Source organism: Ananas comosus, linkage group 22, assembly GCF_001540865.1.
Source record: "Ananas comosus cultivar F153 linkage group 22, ASM154086v1, whole genome shotgun sequence".
In the NCBI taxonomy this organism is placed as follows: Eukaryota; Viridiplantae; Streptophyta; class Magnoliopsida; order Poales; family Bromeliaceae; genus Ananas; species Ananas comosus.
Window position 1 is genome coordinate 9373940 of NC_033642.1, and position 19145 is coordinate 9393084.

General features: G+C 36.0%; 2 protein-coding genes across 3 annotated transcripts; both read right to left on the minus strand.

The window, feature by feature from the left end:
- Positions 2716 to 5292, minus strand: LOC109727613 (ATG8-interacting protein 1-like). Of its 2 annotated transcripts, none has more exons than XM_020257771.1 (3): positions 5148 to 5292; positions 3797 to 4570; positions 2716 to 3154 (listed from the first exon to the last, which is right to left on the minus strand). In XM_020257771.1, the coding sequence occupies exons 2-3, from the start codon at positions 4547 to 4549 to the stop codon at positions 3050 to 3052; spliced, it is 858 nt and encodes a 285-aa protein (XP_020113360.1). In that variant the 5' UTR covers positions 4550 to 4570; positions 5148 to 5292; the 3' UTR covers positions 2716 to 3049. The 2 variants fall into 2 exon arrangements, with proteins under 2 accessions (XP_020113360.1, XP_020113361.1); XM_020257772.1 differs by having other exon boundaries at positions 2716 to 3231.
- LOC109727138 (BAHD acyltransferase DCR-like) lies at positions 6199 to 17846 on the minus strand. Its single transcript, XM_020257037.1, has 5 exons — positions 17836 to 17846; positions 17507 to 17785; positions 11974 to 12280; positions 9454 to 9654; positions 6199 to 7465 (listed from the first exon to the last, which is right to left on the minus strand). Exons 1-5 carry the CDS (start codon positions 17844 to 17846, stop codon positions 6671 to 6673), a joined length of 1593 nt encoding a protein of 530 aa, XP_020112626.1. The 3' UTR covers positions 6199 to 6670.

Consider the following 19145-nt stretch of genomic DNA (forward strand, 5'->3'; position numbering starts at 1 on the left):
ACTCTCTCTCTACTCTCTCTCTCTTCTATGGAGAGTGCGAAGGTCAAACACGGCATTAGGTAGGTCGCGCGCGAAATTACCAAATTACCACACAGCTACAGTTAATGTGGGTAAAATTGTACGTAGACACCTCAAATATAAGCTATTTTGGACAAAGCTCGTCCCCTTTTTTAAATTTTTTTTAGCCTCTATTTTTTTGGATTAAATTATAATTAGTTAGTCAAGTAATACATTAATAAGAATTAATATCTTTATTTTATATTATATATTAATTAAAATAGTTGGCTAAGTGCTCGGCATTGTGTTTATTTTTTAAAAATACTGATTCTATATAATTTGACGTTTTAAAAAAAATAGTAATAGATGATAATTTATTTTAAAAAATTTAAAACTAAAAATAATTATTTTTATATTTTTATTTTTTGCTACCCAAGTAAATTAGTTTAAAAACAAAAACTATTTTTTTTAAAAAAAGAAAGAATTGAGATCGTATTATTTGAGGAAAATAAAATTAAGGTTTCCACTGCAAAATCGCCAATATTTGAGGGGCTTCGAGACACTTTTACGATTAATCAACGAACACCCAACGGGATACGTAACCAAATCTGGAACGCGCGATTTCCGCATCGTGGATAACGAACGGCTGGGATTAATTCTAGGGTCATTCCGTAACGGAATGGCACGACCGGTAAATAAGTCGAAATGTGGAGCTATTCACGTGGGAACCAATCGCAGAGGGCATGTCCCACGTGTGCAGCTAATAAATAACCTAACAATAATAATAATTAATAATAATAATAATAATTAATAACTTAAAACTTAATTAATAAATTAATTAATTGGAGGTGACCGTTTCGTTTCGACCCGCCTCGGGAGTCCCACCGGTGCTCCCCTCGTGCGCACCCCGGGTGTGGGGCCCACGCGTTCTATTAACTCATTCCACCCATTCTTTTGACTCGAAAAGTGAACCCAGTTGTTTGTGTCGCAGGGACCCTCCTAAGTTAGAAATTTAGTTATTTAATATTTTTATTAAATTTAATTTTTAATGAAGATAGACGAAGCTGATTGTTTATTATTTTTTTCTCTTAAAAAAAATAATAAAAACATGTCCAATGCCAATCTATTTGTTGTTTATTATATAAATGATCGAATTTACGTGAATGACAACAGGAATGTGTAATACGTATTTAAAATTTTTGTTTTATACAATAATTTTTATTTGAAAAGAATTTTTAGGAGGTATGAGTTTGAACCCCCGTATGTATATATTTACGCGATTTAATTCTAGAGATTGAGGGTGCCCATGTGGGTACAGGTCGAGGTGGCTAATTAGTGTATATAATAATAATAATAATAATTATTATTATTATTATTATGGTGTAATGGAAGACGCTAATATTCGTGTCATACGCCACATTATATGGTTTGAACGCGGCATCTCTCTTTATGAAGTGTGCGTTTTTTGACTTTCGAGGAGGTGTTTAATGCGGTGTTAGCCGCAAAATGTACTGTGGAAGCAACTCACCTCTCTTTTTTCCTTGGTTGCAATGGTGTCACATGTGGGAGGCCGCTGCTCCAGTTCAAGCTTTTCGAAGAAGCACTTTTGTGTGGAGCTGCTGAAATAAACATTACTTGCTATTACGTGTTTCTTCTTAACTTTTTTACGAAGATACAAAAATTTCGAGTATTATAAAGAATATCTAAAAAGCTATTTTAGAAACCACAATATTCATATAGTTTGGATTTTTCATTGTTGTTAGATGCTTTATATTTCTAAAAACTGAAGTGAAACTTCTGATTTAGTATTTAGTATTTAGAGAGTCGTTTATTAATTTCGCCGTAGATTATATTACAATCATAATACGGTTTCTTAAATACAATTTAGTACACAATTTTCTCCCTCATATTTAAATGTCTCCTTTGCACATAACAAAAATTGGGAAACCAAACTAATGTTTTGTGCTTGGTTGGCTTTGTTTGAGTCACTCTTTGTGGAGATGATTGGATTGATGTTAGTTGGGTGAGTTGTCTCAATCATTATTGGGTACCAACTCATTTTTGATAAATAAGCCTATTTTGGATACTTTCAAAGTTCTAATAATGTTGTCCAAACTATACGTTAGGTTGGTAATGCATATTCTTCTCTTCTTCCTTTGGAGTTAGATATTGAGCTACTTGTGATTCAATAAAAGTGAGAAAAATAGCTAAATTATTTCTGATGCTCGCTATTTACTTGATCTCTATCATACGCGTAAAATGAAATGTCAAAATTATTCCTAAATTGTTTCATATTTTGCAGGTCTTTTCTGGTAACAAACAACTTGATTATACTTCACATCTCCAAATCTGCTCCAAAGTCCCCATCAGCACCCAAAGAAGAAAAGAAAAACTTTTCCCTTTTTTGGTGCAATTCTGCTTTTTATCCCTAGTTTTCATTTCCTGCAAGCAATGTCAAGGATGCTGAGAATGAGGTACAGGTAAGTAAGTGATTCAGAATCAAGACTCACTAGAATAAAAAAAAGAAAAAGCAAAAAGAAGAGCACAAAGCTTTTATAATATTCACACTTCTGTATGAGACAAGGAAGATGCAGTCATAATAACATCATCAAGGAATAATAATCATCTAAACTTATCTAGTACATAAAGGCTGATGACATTACAGGCTATAACAGATAAGCAACCATTTAATTAACCAAGCTTATGAAACACTGCTAATGAACAGAGCAGGTGATTATAAGATTTTGCACTCAATAGAATCTTTAATTCTTTTTATACACACAACTCATATTTACATACCACGCATTCTTTATACATACACGCACAACTCATTCTTACATATCACAAGTTCTTTATACGCCGACAATTCAGACTTACAGGCTCTGATTTGAAGAGAGCTTAAAGACTTCAATATTTACAGTACCGAAGCATTAGAACAATGTGAAAACCTAATCACATCTAAGAGCTAAAATTCGGGCCGCCACCATTGGTATTCATCCTTGGAAACCTTGCATTGGTTGATAGTTGTTCGTCATCATTAACAACAGAAGATTTATAAGCTGAACACGGCCTCACCGGGGATCACAGGGCCATGTTGACCGCCAGCAACCAGAATGCCTTTGACCCGGCTGAACGGTCCCACAATGCAGCTAATCTTCTGTAATCAAAGGAAAGTTTCTGGCTCTTAATGAGAACTGCCAGGCATTACCCATACTGACACTTAAAACTGCTTGTCTGACAAATAAAGGGGGGGTAAACGGAAGAATATGTTAGTATATTACCTAGCAAAGCCTTAAGTNTTTTGTTATAATTTTTTACGAGGAAAATTTTGCTGTACTAAACTGCTAGTGGTTGGTAATAATTAGGTATATTCCAATAATAGTTACACCAACCTTGCAGTCAGCATAAGTTCAGGTTCATTATACTCACATATCATCCACTGTGCATTCCTTTTGCTGCTAAACAATCAGCAAAATTAGGTACCGAGTAGCCCTCAGTATCAATAAAATTTTGCATTCATTAATGTTGGTCTTATCAAGTCACTATTACCTCTTGATGTTCTCGGCACAAAGCTTACATAACCTAATGAAATGCATATATAAGACGCAAAATAGCCTGATTCAACTTATATATAAGTTAAAATAGATGGTATGAATAATGTCTTCATAAGCAAACCCAAATACTTTGTAGTAAAGAACTTTTAATTAGCATGGAAATCAGAAGAGAACGGAAATGAAATAACAATCCAGTACCCAGAAAACAGGAAAAGAAACATTTCATTGAGTAGAGTATATTATACCTCATCGTTGATTTTAAACTGCAATTTAATTTGCTGAAGCTGCAATTTTTCTCGTTGCCATCGCTGCCCGACAATTGCTAGGCCCATCAAAGCAGCGGCCACAAACACAGACCAGAACGCGTTTGGTTCTTTCGCATTATTATACAAAAATGTCATCTTTCTCTTCCACCATGATTCACACTGAAGGCCAGAACCCTTGTACTCATTTTCTTCTTTCAATTCAGAAGCAATTCTAGAATCGGCAAGAGTTTCCTGTTTTACGCAGTAAGGATCATTCGGTTCAGAATTGGTGCTATTCTGAGTACAATCAACCAATCTACTTATCTCTGATTCAGTGTGGAACTCCATATCGACAACAGAAAGACTCTGTTCCTTGTCCCAAAACTTAATTCCATGTAGATCATCAGTTGATTTATTCCTACAACTTTCTCCATAGAATTCGTCAGGTTCATCAACTCTCTTCGCCCCAGAGCTTACATTTTGATCAGCTAACTCATACTGCAGTACTTTCTTATCAGTTTCTGTCCAAGGGGTTTCGAGCTTTTCTTGTGGCAACGAAAAGTGGCCGGACATGAACATCGCAGGAGGCGATTCATGTTCTTTTGCGATACATTCGGAATCTTTACTTTCGCCCGCCGGATCAAATTGCCTCGGGCCGGGCGATGCGGCGTACGCAGATGCCGTGAGAGACACGACCTCCCACTCAGCTCCGTGAGGAGAAGCCCTTTCACCATCTTTCTTATCGTCGGCCATTTCTTTTAGATACTTAAACCTCTAACAAAAGATGATCAAATTTATTAACTACATTTTGATTCAAAATATCAAATGAATCACTACTTGTGACCCAATTTAGACCCAAAAAATTATGAGCATAAAATTTTGAATTACTTGATCACCAATTCCAACAGCACAATAACACTAACGGAGCAGGTTTCCACGTGATTAACCAGAGGATCGATCGAAGAGCAAATGTTAATAGAGCACATCATTACATAACAAATCAAAGCAGGATAACTCAAATCAAATACAAATTATGGCTCATTCTCTAAAACCCTGAATATTAGATTCCAAATCATTAAAACACGATACAAAACAAGCCTCAGAAATAATCAAAAAAACAAAAAAGAAGCCTCCTTACAGATCAAACTAGCACTTCATCTCAAAACCAAAAAGCAAAGGATCAAAACCCTAAAACATACGAAAAACTACACAAAAAAAGCCAATAAAAATCTAAAAAAAAAAAAAAAATCATAGCAGAAGCTAAGTAGTAACAGATCATACTCGAAGGAATCGTAATAAATTTTAACAATAATAATTGAAATAAAAAGAGGCTCGGCACAAAGAAAAATACCACAGAGGAGCGATCGAAGCTCCCCAAACCCTCCACCCCGATCTCGAGGAAGGAGAAAACTCGAAACCGGAGCGTTTGATTTGCACCGAATAATTAGTGTGTTCGAGGGGAAAATTGGAAATGCTCAGTGACCGACTCAGCCAGTAAATGTTGCTTTCTCGCACCGGCTATAGCCGGTCGTTGTAAATGGGCCGGTAACGGGCCTCGAGAGAGCGGAGGTTTGGTATGGGTCCAAATCTAAAGAGACTTAATAAGCGAGAGTAAATAGTGTATGATGTGATTTGGCTAAGAACCTATTTGCTTTTGTAGATTTTCTTTTTTTTTTTTTTGAGGGATAAGTTGCACGCTATCCGCTTCATTTATTTCATTTAGAAATAAACTTAGCTAGAAATGTGAATCAACTAGAATTCGGACTTGGATCTCGGGTACTAACCACCAAGCTCTTTGCCACTTGCTCTAGGAATGGTCTGTGGTGCAAAGATTTTTTGGAAATCAAATTCGAGACTTTGGAAAAGCCGTAATTGTCCGCATTTATTTCAGTACCAAAGTTACTGTCCGTATTTATTTCAGTACCAAAGTTATCGAAACTAATCAATTTTTCACTCATAATTATATAGAGATTCGCCAAAAGACTACAATAAAATGATGGATCAGTTAAACTCAAATTTTTCGTTCTTTGACTTTTTGCTTTCCAACAGTCTCGGAACCCATGTCAACTAAGTTAAAAGTATCGATGCTTCGTGTTTTCGAAATACATGTATTAAATTAATCAAAAGTTCTTATCTTTTATGTACCAATATATTACTATTTTCTGACTAATGTATGATACGGTAAAAATTATTCCGAAGATTTTCTAACATAAAAATTGTTAACGCTTTTTTGAAATTATATTCATTTAGTAATTTTGCAGGAACACCAGCTCGATCAAACAGGCCTGCTACATTCATATCATCCCAGGGCTTGAGTTTTACCACCGATACAAACTCAACAATCAAAATAAGTAACGAGAAAATAGGAAAAAAAAAAAAAACGCAAACAATTTGCTACGGGACGAAAGAAAAATCGAAACTCTCATCATTTATGAACTTAAAAAAGACAGTTTCTTTCCCATCTCCCAATTATCTAGCTTCAAATTAAGTCTCCGAAAAGACGAACATTAATTAATAATAATAATAACAATAAGCCTACAACAAAAGCCACAAGAGATCTCACCACCACACAAATACAGTAATACTAGCACCCTCCTCTTCCTAAGTAACCTTTCTAAACACCTGTTGCGACATTATCCTGCGCGCGAATTTTAAAGCGGGAATAAGTGTTATCCGTAGGGCTCGTGCATAATAATGATAATAATAATAATTTTATAATTATGGTAGAGGATGCTAGAGAGGAGTAGAAGTAGTAGTAGTGTTAATAATAACAATAATGATAATAATATTAAAATAATTATTATTAAGCAAATAATAATAATTTATTAGAAGTGGCCTGGATAATAATTATATAATAATGATATATATATTTTTTTAGAGAGGGGGATCATGGAGGAGCGTGGGGAGGAACTGGTCGTCGTTCTCGAGGCGGCGCATGGGCTCCTCGGGGAGGGTGAGCTCGACGTCGATGCTCCGGCCACCGTCCCTGCCCGGGTAGAGGTACACCATGCCGTCGAACTTGTTGTTCGACCCGCTCCGCACGCGCTCCGGGCGACCGAACCCGAAGTCGACGTCGTAGACCCGGAACCGCGGCGAGCTCCCGACGGCGACGCAGTTGGGGCCGGCGTCGCTGTAGTGGAAGAGCTTGGGCGCGGCCTCGTAGCCCTCGAGCCGCGCGGCGATGGCGGCGGCGCAGTGGGCGTCGATGGCGCGCTGGAGCACGGCGGCGGCGAAGCCGGGGGGGCTGGCGAGGAGGAGCCCCGCGGGCGCCGCCGTGAACACGGCCTGGATCAGGTTCCCGAAGTAGGCCGGGGACACGGGCGGGTCGACCCGCCCGCGGCAATCCGCGAACACCGCGAACACCGTGAGCTCGTCCGCCGCGAGCCCCCGCGCCCGCGCCACCGCGCGCCACACGTGCGCGCCGAGCGACTGGAAGGTCGAGAAGGGCTTCGGCTTCGTCTTGGTCTCGTGCTCGCGCTCGGGCTCTGGCTCTGGCTCGGATTCGGGGCCCTCGGGGTTAGGGTTAGGGTTAGGGTTTTGGTTGGTGGCGAGCTTGATTTGGTCGACGAGGGTTTGGGGGAAGGAGAAGAGGCGGTGGATGAGGGGTTTGGCGGGGCCGTTGGGGTCGAGGGACTCGTGGGCGGCGGGGGAGGAGGGGAGGNGATCAATTTAGTTTCACGCCAGATCAACAATCGGCACCGTTAAATTTGATCAAAAAATAATTGAACTTTACAGAAATCAAATTTCGCAATATTTTTGATATTATTTGTCTGGAATTCTTGTGGTTCTAAATCTGACAATTTGTAATGGCTAAATACAAGATGAATTAAGATTTGAGACCACTTAACTACCGGATACATAATTTTGTAGGATTATAAAAAGACAGCATCTGATTTATGGTGCCAATTATTAGCAAACAGTTCCTTTTTCTTCTACAAGTATTCTAGTTTTTACTTAATCAAATTGACTAAACTCAAATAGACTTAATCTTCTTTTCTTTTTCTTTTTTTTTTGTTTTTAAAGGGTTAAAATGTTCTTGACAGATTAAGTTCATAGTCAACAAATTCCCCTATTACTTCAACGGATTCTTGGTCCTTGCCTAGGCACTCTAGTCTCTTTACACTTAACTCTCTGGCTATTATTATATATAGAAAAAACTTCAAAAATTTCCCAAGTGGTTTCGCATATTTTTATTTAGTACCCTGTGGTTTAAAATGTATCAAGTTAATACCCTATGATTTCATACTTTCTCACTTTAGTACCTGTGGCTTAAAGTGTATCAAGTTAGTACTCCGTGGTTTTACTTTTGTATCAAGTTAGTACCATGTGATTTTATTTTTGTATCAAGTTAGCACCCTATGGTTTTTAAACCACAAAATACTAAAGTGATAAAGTGCAAAATCACAGGGTCCTAAAGTGATAAAGTGCGAAATCACAGGGTACTAACTTGATGCACTTTAAACCACAGAATACTAAAGTGAAAAAGTACAAAACCACAAGGTACTAACTTGATACACTTTAAACCACAGAGTACTAAAGTAAGAAAAAGTGAAACCACAAGAGGGGTATTTGAAGTTTTCTCTTATATACATAAGAAAATCTGACTTTTGTTGGATCTTTTAGGTCTATTAGCTAGAATTAATATGGAGAAAGTGAGTAAATTTAATTGAAAAACCAGATCAAGTATCTAATCTTTTTTTCTTTTCTTTTTTTTGAGAAAAAGGTAACATGTCATCCGCTTCATTTATTTCATTTAGAAATAAACTTAGCTCAAAATATAAATCAACTAGAATTTGAACTTGAGTCTCGGATACCAACCACCAAGCTTTTTTGCCACTTGCGCTAGCGCTAGGAACGGTTGGTCTAATCATTAATTTATTAAAGTACAGTTTTTGACCTTTTAGTTACTTTTTTAAGTACCTAATAATTTATTTCTATAGTATTGCTTGGTCTACCATCCAAAATTAATTGTAATCCTACAGTCATCCCCTCCAAAGTTCATTTTTCCTTTACAAGTCCTTTTTTTTTTTCTTTTTTGCTTTTTACTAAAAGCTAAAAAATATTAGTAAATCCTAAAACCTTTGAATGAAAATTGTAAAAGTTACGACCATTTTGCTTGTAGACTTGATATTTCTTTTATTTCTATCACCAAATTTTAGTCTGTAATGCTTTCAAATTTCTACCTAGTAAAAAGTAATAGTGTCTACATGATCTTGTCTAATAGGAAAAAATTTCTTACTAACTTTAATTTGTTTGTAAGTAAAAAACTAATTTATTATCATTCTTTTCCTAAATAAGAAAACAATGCACTACAAATGTATATAGAGAGAGACTCTGGCTACTATATTATTGTTAACATAAAATATTTATTGCTATTGAGTATTTCATTATTAAATTTATTTTTTTAATTATTTTTATTTATTAAATTATACTATTTCACTAACCAGTCATTCAATTTTAAAAAATTATTATCATTTTAACCATACATTTCGTCATCCAAGAAGTGAAAATTTAATAATGCTATCAATTTGATGCTATTAATAGTATAGCACGTCGTTCTCTCTTTATATATATATATATATAATTGAGCTTTTATATTTTTTAAATAAGTGTTTTAATGTTGGACTTTTTAAAAAATACGATTCTTCGAAAGTTTAAATATTTTTTTTTTGGAGATAAATAATTATTTCATATAATTTAATACGGCAATGCGGGACCTGAACGGCGAGGAGCGGGCGGTGGAGCCCCTCGAGGTTCATGACGCCGGTGTACGGCACCAGCTGCTGCAGTATCTCCTCCGCGATGCCGCCGCCGCCCCCGTCGGCGAGGTCCGCGACCGCCACCGCCTCCGCCGCGGCCTCCANGCTTTGCTCTCTTCTCTTTACTCACAATATCAATAGCAATAATAACAAAATTAATTTAAATTTAAAACCCGATCAATTTAGTTTCACGCCAGATCAACAATCGACACCGTTAAATTTGATCAAAAAATAGTTGAACTTTACGAAAATCAAATTTCGCAATATTTTTTATATTATTTGTCTGGAATTCTTGCGGTTCTAAATCTGACCATTTGTAGTGGCTAAATACAAGATGAATTAAGATTTGAGACCACTTAACTACCGGATACATAATTTTGTAGGATTATAAAAAGACAGCATCTGATTTATGGTGCCAATTATTAGCAAACAGTTCCTTTTTCTTCTCCAAGTATTCTAGTTTTTACTTAATGAAATTGACTAAACTCAAATAGACTTAATCTTCTTTTCTTTTTCTTTTTTTTTGTTTTTAAAGGGTTAAAATGTTCTTGACAGATTAAGTTTATAGTCAACAAATTCCCCTATTACTTCAACGGATTCTTGGTCCTTGCCTAGGTTCTCTAGTCTCTTTACACTTAACTCTCTGGCTATTATTATATATAGGAAAAACTTCAAAAATTCCTCCTGTGGTTTAGCACATTTTTTTTTAGTATTCTATAATTTAAAGTGTATCAAATTAGTATCCTGTAATTTCGTACTTTCTCACTTTAATACCTGTGGTTTAAAGTGTATCAAGTTAGTACTCCGTGGTTTTACTTTTGTATCAAGTTAGTGCCATGTGATTTTATTTTTATATCAAGTTAGTACCCTATGGTTTTTAAACCACAAAATACTAAAGTGATAAAGTGCAAAATCACAAGGTACTAAAGTGATAAAGTGCGAAATCACAGGGTACTAACTTGATGTACTTTAAACCACAGAGTACTAAAGTGAAAAAGTACAAAACCACAAGGTACTAACTTGATACACTTTAAACCACATAGTACTAAAGTGAGAAAAAGTGAAACCACAAGAGGGATATTTGAAGTTTTCTCTTATATACATAAGAAAATCTGACTTTTGTTGTATCTTTTAGGTCTATTAGCTAGAATTAATACGGAGAAAGTGAGTAAATTTAATTGAAAAACCAGATCAAGGATCTAATCTTTTTTTTTTTTTTTTTTGAGAAAAAGGTAACATGCCACCCGCTTCATTTATTTCATTTAGAAATAAACTTAGCTCAAAATATAAATCAACTAGAATTTGAACTTGAGTCTCGAATATCAACCATCAAATTTTTTTGCCACTTGCGCTAGCGCTAGGAACAGTCGGTCTAATCATTAATTTATTAAAGTACAATTTTTGACCTTTTAGTTCCTTTTTTAAGTACCTAATAATTTATTTCTATAGTATTGCTTGGTCTACCATCCAAAATTAATTGTAATCCTACAGTCATCCCCTCCAAAGTTCATTTTTCCTTTACAAGTCCTTTTTTTTTTCCTTTTTGCTTTTTACTAAAAGCTAAAAAATATTAGTAAATCCTAAAACCTTTGAATGAAAATTGTAAAAGTTACGACCATTTTGCTTGTAGACTTGATATTTCTTTTATTTCTATCACTAAATTTTAGTCTGTAATGCTTTCAAATTTCTACCTAGTAAAAAGTAATAGTGTCTAAATGGTCTTGTCTAATAGGAAAAAATTTCTTACTAACTTTAATTTGTTTGTAAGTAAAAAACTGATTTATTATCATTCTTTTTCTAAACAAGAAAACAATGCAATACAGATATATATAGAGAGAGACTCTGACTACTATATTATTGTTAACATAAAATATTTATTGCTATTGAGTTTTTCATTATTAAATTTATTTTTTTAATTATTTTTATTCATTAAATTATACTATTTCACTAACTAGCCATTCAATTTTAGAAAATTATTATCATTTTAACCATATATTTCGTCATCCAAGGAGCGAAAATTTAATAATGCTATCAATTTGATGCTATTAATAGTATAGCAACATCATTCTCTCTTTATATATATATATATAATTGAGCTTCTATATTTTTTTAAATAAGTATTTTAATGTTGGACTTTTTAAAAAATACGATTCTTCAAAAGTTTAAATATTTTTTTTTTTGAGACAAATAATTATTTCATATAATTTAATATGATAATGCCGGACCTGAACGGCGAGGAGCGGGCGGTGGAGGCCCTCGAGGTTCATGACGCCGGTGTACGGCACCAGCTGCTGCAGTATCTCCTCCGCGATGCCGCCGCNAAATAATTATTTCATATAATTTAATATGATAATGCCGGACCTGAACGGCGAGGAGCGGGCGGTGGAGGTCCGCGACCGCCACCGCCTCCGCCGCGGCCTCCACCACCTCGGCCCCCAACACCCCCTCCCCCTCGCACTCCACCATTAGCACCCCCTCCTCATCCTGCTTTATCCTCCCCGCCAACGGGTAAAAGTACCCCAGCGCCTCCCCCAGCCCCTCCTTAAGCTTCCCCACCGCGTCCCCGAAACTGTGTTCCCCGTCCAGTTTGTACAGCAGCAGCTTTTGGTTGTAGTAGAAGGTTATGTAGGGGAGGTCGAACGTCGCCAACGGGCACGTCGGCGACGCCGCGGGCTTCGCGGGGAGCACCGTGCTCTTGCTCGTCACCGTCACGGTCGACGCGGGGGGGGGAGTGTGAGAGTGTTGGGCGTTTGTGTTTGTGCGTGTGTGTGTGGATGTGGGAGTGAGGAGGAGAGGAGGTGGTGGATATATATATATAGGAAAAGCGCGGTGTTAAGCGCGCATTGAAACGAATAAGAATTTGATGGGAACGGTCCTCAGAGTGAGACGGTCCCTTTCACCACCAATCATGTAGAATAATACGAATCTCAAAACACGATGGTCGGTAGATGGATTGCCTCCCCTTGAAGGGTCATTGATGGAGGGGAACTAATGGGGTTTGGTTGGGGAGAGGAGAGGGCATTTATGGGTTGTCATGGGGGGTAGTTGTTTGTGAGAGTAAATGTAGCGTGTGGGCTTGGAGGAGAAATTGTTGCATGGACCTAGTCCACCATGTTAGCCAAAAAGAGTGGTCCGTGATTTTGTATACTACCTTTGTAAATTGTCAGATGTGATCTACAGCATCATCGACATTCTAATTCGAGAACGAATCAAACCATCATTGGAATCCCAACGGAATACTACTATACCCTCGACGAAAAATGGCCCATAATTTTTTGCATCCGTGGATCAATACTATAGCCTCCACAGTTAGTTTGAGATGAGCTAAATCTCTGGTATTCTAATGCTAAGGCATCTGAGTGAGTTTGAGGAGTGTTTAATTTTGAGTATCAGATATAGAACCTTGAATAGATAGATACCTAAGGAGCTTGTTAATTTCTGATTATTATTAAAAAAAAAGAAAAAGAAAAAAACGAAGGTTAGTTTTAAAATACATCCTAATTAGCTTTAGAAAAATTCACGAGCACTTTGAAGCTCCGGTACTCTTTGATGCTGTAATAATAATCATACTGAAAACCTTCGTCAGAAAAGTATTCCACAAGTTTCTTCTTGAACATCCTATTGGTTCCTCCATGGACTTTTTTTTTTCCAACCATTTCTTGTATCAGAATAGCCTGATCGATGTTTTTGAATTCTCCGAAACATTTTACTCTTTTTTAGTGTTAACATTGTAGGCATTTTTTTTCTTCTGGGGGGCTTTTTTAGACCTTGTAGGATTAGTTTAGGAGGTTCATGATGAACCAGGTTGAGGCAACAGTTACCCACCACTCTAAAGGGTGGTACATTGATGGGTCACAGTGGTTTTCATCACACCAAACACCGTAGCTGAGCAGTTATATTGCAACTAGAAGAGAGGTGGCTTTAAAAGCAATTGCCTTACAGAATCACTGCCAGCTCACCGGACCACAGCCATTGTGATGGCTGTCATAATGTGGGTGAGAAAAATAATTCCATCTACATTTCCTTCCTCTAAAATGTAAGCAGTTTAGGCATACAAATTTAGTTTTTAGAGTGCTAAGACTAAGATTAAGATAAAGTGCTCATGCATGTCATTGCTCGTGATATAGCTTCTTTACTCGACAAGCAGAAGCTGAGCGTTTGGCCAAAAAACAAGAGAGAGAGACTTCGACGGCAATAAAAAGATGGCGTAAGCATCGGAATGCAAATGGAAGGTCTAGAATGGAGCTAATTATGAGCTTCTATCTGTGATTGAAAGGTGTTATGGGAATTTTTTGTTAGTAGTTAGTGATTCCAAAACTAACAACAGAAATTGTTGTTTACTGGACATTGAATCAATACAAAGGTGAAGATATTTTGCTCTCTTTCTGGGCCTGTTTGATGTAAAATGAGAAGAAAAAGAATTAGGCTTGTACACAATTGAATAAGAGATTTATACACAATTGCTCTTTTGTGATTAATTAGGCTTTGGGATGTAATTAAGCTGCTCCAAAGATGGGGCCTTAGAGGGTCGGAAGTTAGCGACAATTGCTTCTTCCTGGTGGTCTATCTAGTTGGAGCGTAATAGAAAAATCTTTGATGAGAAAAAGACAACCACAAGACAGCTACTAGCGAATTTATGCTCGCTTCATATCTTCTGAGATTTTTTTTGCATGTAGTTTACATATATATATATATATAATTTTGACTCAACGAGACTCAAATGTCTCACTTTGTAGCTTAGTTCATTCTCCTAATGACTGAAACGGCAGCAAACTACCAATTTCTCGAAAAAGAGAAGAAAAAAAAGTTTACTTGGCAATGCAATTACCTTGCTACTGTAGTAAATCAAATTTTGCACCATAGTCCACAACACTGTGGGCCTGCACTGAACATGATGAAACTAAATCTTAGAAAAGGTTTTTTTAAGTTCAGAAAACATGAACAAGGAGATTGATTTATGGAAAATTATATTTGATCAAATAGAAGATTTGATAGAGAGGGATCAACTTGGTGAGACAAAGGTTGTTGTTCTCAATAATGACTCAGTTATGCCATGTGAGGCCCATAAATGTGAGAGGAAATTGTATTGATTTGCCTACTTATCTAGGTATTGTTTGGTTTAGAAATAAATTGTTCTTGGTTATTAACAGGTACTATTCCGGGAATAAATAAGAATAATACTAATTTTGTATTTGAATGAAAATTGGATTATTTTCTAAAATAAGAAAAATAGTATTTGAATAAAGGAACAGTACTAATAACCTAAGAATAATTATAATTTTAAAACGATGATATTTTACATAACTAATTAACATCATAATATTAATTAAATAATAATTCAATAAATTAATTAATTAAAACAAAAGTAGCTCGCAGCATCTATTCCCATACTTCAAAAAAAAAAAAAACCCTTGAATTTCATGAATAAAAAAAAACCACTAGATAATGTTGAAGTAGTTTTAAAATAAAACAATTTTGTCCTACTAATTAACTACTCTATTCTGAAGAGCTAAAATAATGAAGAATAAAATCATAAATCAAGCAACTGTCGGCACACTTGGCGTATCTTAGAACTATAACTAACAAGATAAAACAATAGGCGGCAAAAGGCTAACGGTTGGTTGGTTGCTTTATATTTCTTGCCGAGTTCATTTCTAAAAAAAATGAACAAAATAAATAACATGCTATTTTTTTTTTCAAATAAAACGTCAGAAAAAAAAAAGAAAAAAAAGAACCATATAGCTGGTTTAGAGCATGTCACAGTAATAAATAATACTAACTGCAGCAGAGTACTGAGTCACAGCAGCAAAAGGAATAGGACTAGCAAGAGCCTAGAGATACGAACTTTCCAACCAACACAACTTCAAGTACAGTGAATCCTCATCAATCAAAACAATGAGAACAAAATCTAGAGCACACTGCACCAGTGCATGGCCTTACTAAATATGTAACCAGCAAATAAGTTTTCTTTCTTCTTTTTTTTTTTCCTTTTGAATCATCAGATACAGCAACATGGTCTCATGTGGGTGCTAGAGAGGCAGATAACTGTGGTTTAATGAGGTTTAATTCGGAAATTTTCGCCCCGAAAACAAGTAACTAAACCAACCAAAAGTTAGAACCTTAAATTGCTTCTGCTGATGAGTAATTATGCTGATTCCTACTTCAATTGTGTGAAAGTTTTTCTGACAAGTTTCTGACAAGGAATTTGTCCAACAAAATCTGTTGCTTTTCCTCATGAACTTAGCTTGGACACAAAATGAGACATGTACTCTGAATTTAATTCTTAATTAGATGTTTCAGTGTCAGTATTCTTGTACTTCAGGGTGTCTATGTGCAAGAGAAAGATTGTCCAAATAGTTGAACAAATAACACTAAATAACTACTTGTCCCAACTCCCCGAATTGCTTCTCTGAATAGTAGAACAAATAAGCTTGGGTTACATTTTCGCGACACGCCGAAGCCCCTACGTGAGTGAGAGTGCATGGTAACAGAACGAAAACAACAACGAAAACTAATACCTTATGTATGCGAGGCAACTACACCAAAATAGGATTGTAATAATTCTATAATGAATGACTCTCAAGAGATTAAAAAAGTTAAGCATGTAAGGACTAAAATAGTTCTAAAATGAATGACTTTTTGGAAAGCGGAGCGTCACACCAAATCACCAAAGTGTTATCTGAAACATCTCGCTAGAATGTGGGCTTTTAATTAGGATTTGGTGGTAGCAGACTTTCAGATGCTGAAGTCATGCTGGATGATGTCGCGAACAGACTTGAGCATAGGTTGGACTGGGTCGGATTCGAGGTGAGTTGATTTTACTAGTCCAAACCCGTTTCAAGTGTAAAAGTGTGGTGTGAAACCATATGCTTGCTAAAAAAAGAAAAAAGAAAAAGTAAATCTACAAATAATCCTCTGTACGCAGTTGATAACGCTGAAATTCAGATGGAATTTTGGAGATTGAACATGTGATTAACCCGTAAATTAACTCTAGTCTAATTGTACCGAAACCCGTGTCCAACATTGACAAGATATTGGATCAAAAGTTTTAGATCCAAAACCAATAGTTTGCTTTTGTCGATGCTCTCAAGGATGTGTAATGTGGGATCATGCAGAGCATATGCCATGCCAGGTTTATGCACGCTCACCAAAAATTTTATAGTCAACTCTCACAATAATGACTGATTCACCAATTATCCATGATATAGATTAGAAAACACTGTTACTGAGACCCTAACATATATACGATTATATAGTAAAATATTATTATTGATAAAAATATTTCAGATTTATTGAGTTTGGTCAGTAAATATATATGACCGGATCGAATTTCTTAGTTGTCGTCGCCCTGTATTCACCGTATCCGGTGAACATAAAATGTGAAAACACTATTTTCTAATAACTTAAAAACTGATGTTGGAATGAAAAAAAAAAAAGAGAAAAAATAAGGGAAAAAATAAAAAATAGTAAAGAAAATAATTTTCACTTATTTGGATTGAAATTAGAGGAGAAAAAAGAATAACAAAATAGAGAATTAGAGAATATATATATATGTATTATATTCTTTCTATATCTCTCTACAGAAAAAATAAGTTATTTACTCTTTTCTTATTTTTCTTCTTTTTTTCTCTTCAATTTTTTTCATGCAAATGGAACGTTAGAATAATCAGCAGCTCGTCTTGTATGAGTATTTCTCTTGTGGTTTGATTCGAATAACTCAACTGTATTTTCTAAATATATCTATTAAATCACGCTGATTTTAGTTGGCAAAAGATCCTTCTGAGAGTAATTACGTAACCATTTAATGAACTGTAAAGAAAAATTATGAAAGGGATAAGATAAGAGTTGATAAGCGAAGTTCCGAGCTATCAAATAGTTTCAAACTTATAATAGCAGTTTAAGCTTTTAGAGTAATCAGTTGTTGTTGCTGCTGCATGAGTGCATTACGTACCTCAACGACCGGCCCGAGGGGCGCTTCAACTTGAGGCTCGTCGCGGACTTGCTGCCGAGGCCGACGTCGTCGAGGACGTCGCGGAGGGGGAACCCGGCGGCGCCGACGAGGGGCTTGGTGCCCTGCATGGGGTTGGCGTGGCCGACGTCGATGCAGAGGACGGCGTCGTCGGGGCGGCAGCCGTCGGAGGATAGGGAGAGAACCAGCTTCTCTTCCCAGACGGGGCTGACGACGTCGCCGGTGATGTCAGCCTTCGTCGAGCACTTGGCGCCGCCGCCACTTCACATTCTTCTGCATGCGCCGACCCAATCATCACCTCCGCCTCATACCTCGACGCCATTTTTCTATCAGTAAATGTATTTGGAAGGAGTGGAAGAAGCGTCGAGAGGAGAGCAACAAGAAGAAGAAGAAGCAAATAGCTTTGCTAAAGCTAAGATGATAGTTAACAGATAGGTTCTGGCGAGATTTGAACTCAGTATCCGTCGCCCCCATATCATAAATAATAATAATTTATTTTCCTAAGTCATATTTTCTATTCAACAATGTGCATAATAAATATGAAAAAATATATCCAGTTTATAGATAAGATAGAAATGAAGCTTTCACTCGTTATAAAATATCTATTCTAATGCCATGTTTCTCAAAAAAAAAGCAATCTAACAAAAAATAATTAAAAAATACATATATTGAATAAAGTACTTGTGTATTTGATGCTTTTATATTTGGGAAAACTTCAAAAACCCCTCTCGTAGATTCAATTTTTTTCACCTTAGTATCCTGTGGTTTAAAATGTATCAAATTAGTATCCTGTGGTTTCTCATTTTATCACTTTAGTATCCTGTGGTTTAAAGTGTATCAAGTTAGTACCCTATAGTTTTGCACTTTATCACTTTAGTATCTTGTGTTTTTAATTTTGTATCAAGTTAGTACCATGTGATTTTTTAAATCACAGAGTATTAAAGTGATAAAGTGTGAAACCACATAGTGCTAAAATAATAATTAAAGTGGAAAACCACAGGCTACTAACTTGGTACACTTTAAACCACAGGGTACTAAAGTGATAAAGTGAGAAACCACATGATACTAACTTGATACACTTTAAACCACAGGGTACTAAAGTGATAAAGTGTGAAATCATAGGGGGGGTTTTTGAAGTTTTCCCTTTATATTTGTAGGGGTATTTTTTCGGTGCAACCAACTCACAATATTGCATGAGACGTACGCATCCCTCTCATTTGTTGGATATCACTCTCAAATTTTAACGATATGTTAATGTTTTTCCATTAAAATTGATTAGAGGGATTAGATTAGATTAGAGATATGTTAATTATAGGTTTTCGCTGTGGTTGGTGAGGGGTGGTTGAACGTGGGAACCCCATCCCTTTCCGTTGACGTTACTCTTCGATTTTTTGTTTTTTTTTTTTTTTTTTTCTCGGATATCAAGTACTAAATTCTTTACTACTTGCGCTAAAAACGGTCGGTCAATTCGATTCTTTATTAGCAGAATTAAATGTTTAAATCAAATTTGGCATTATTATTATTAGTTTTTATTGTTATTTTTATATAAAATAATGTATGAGAAAATAAAAGATTATCTGTAATTCTTATATTTAAAATATTTATTTGACAATAATACTTA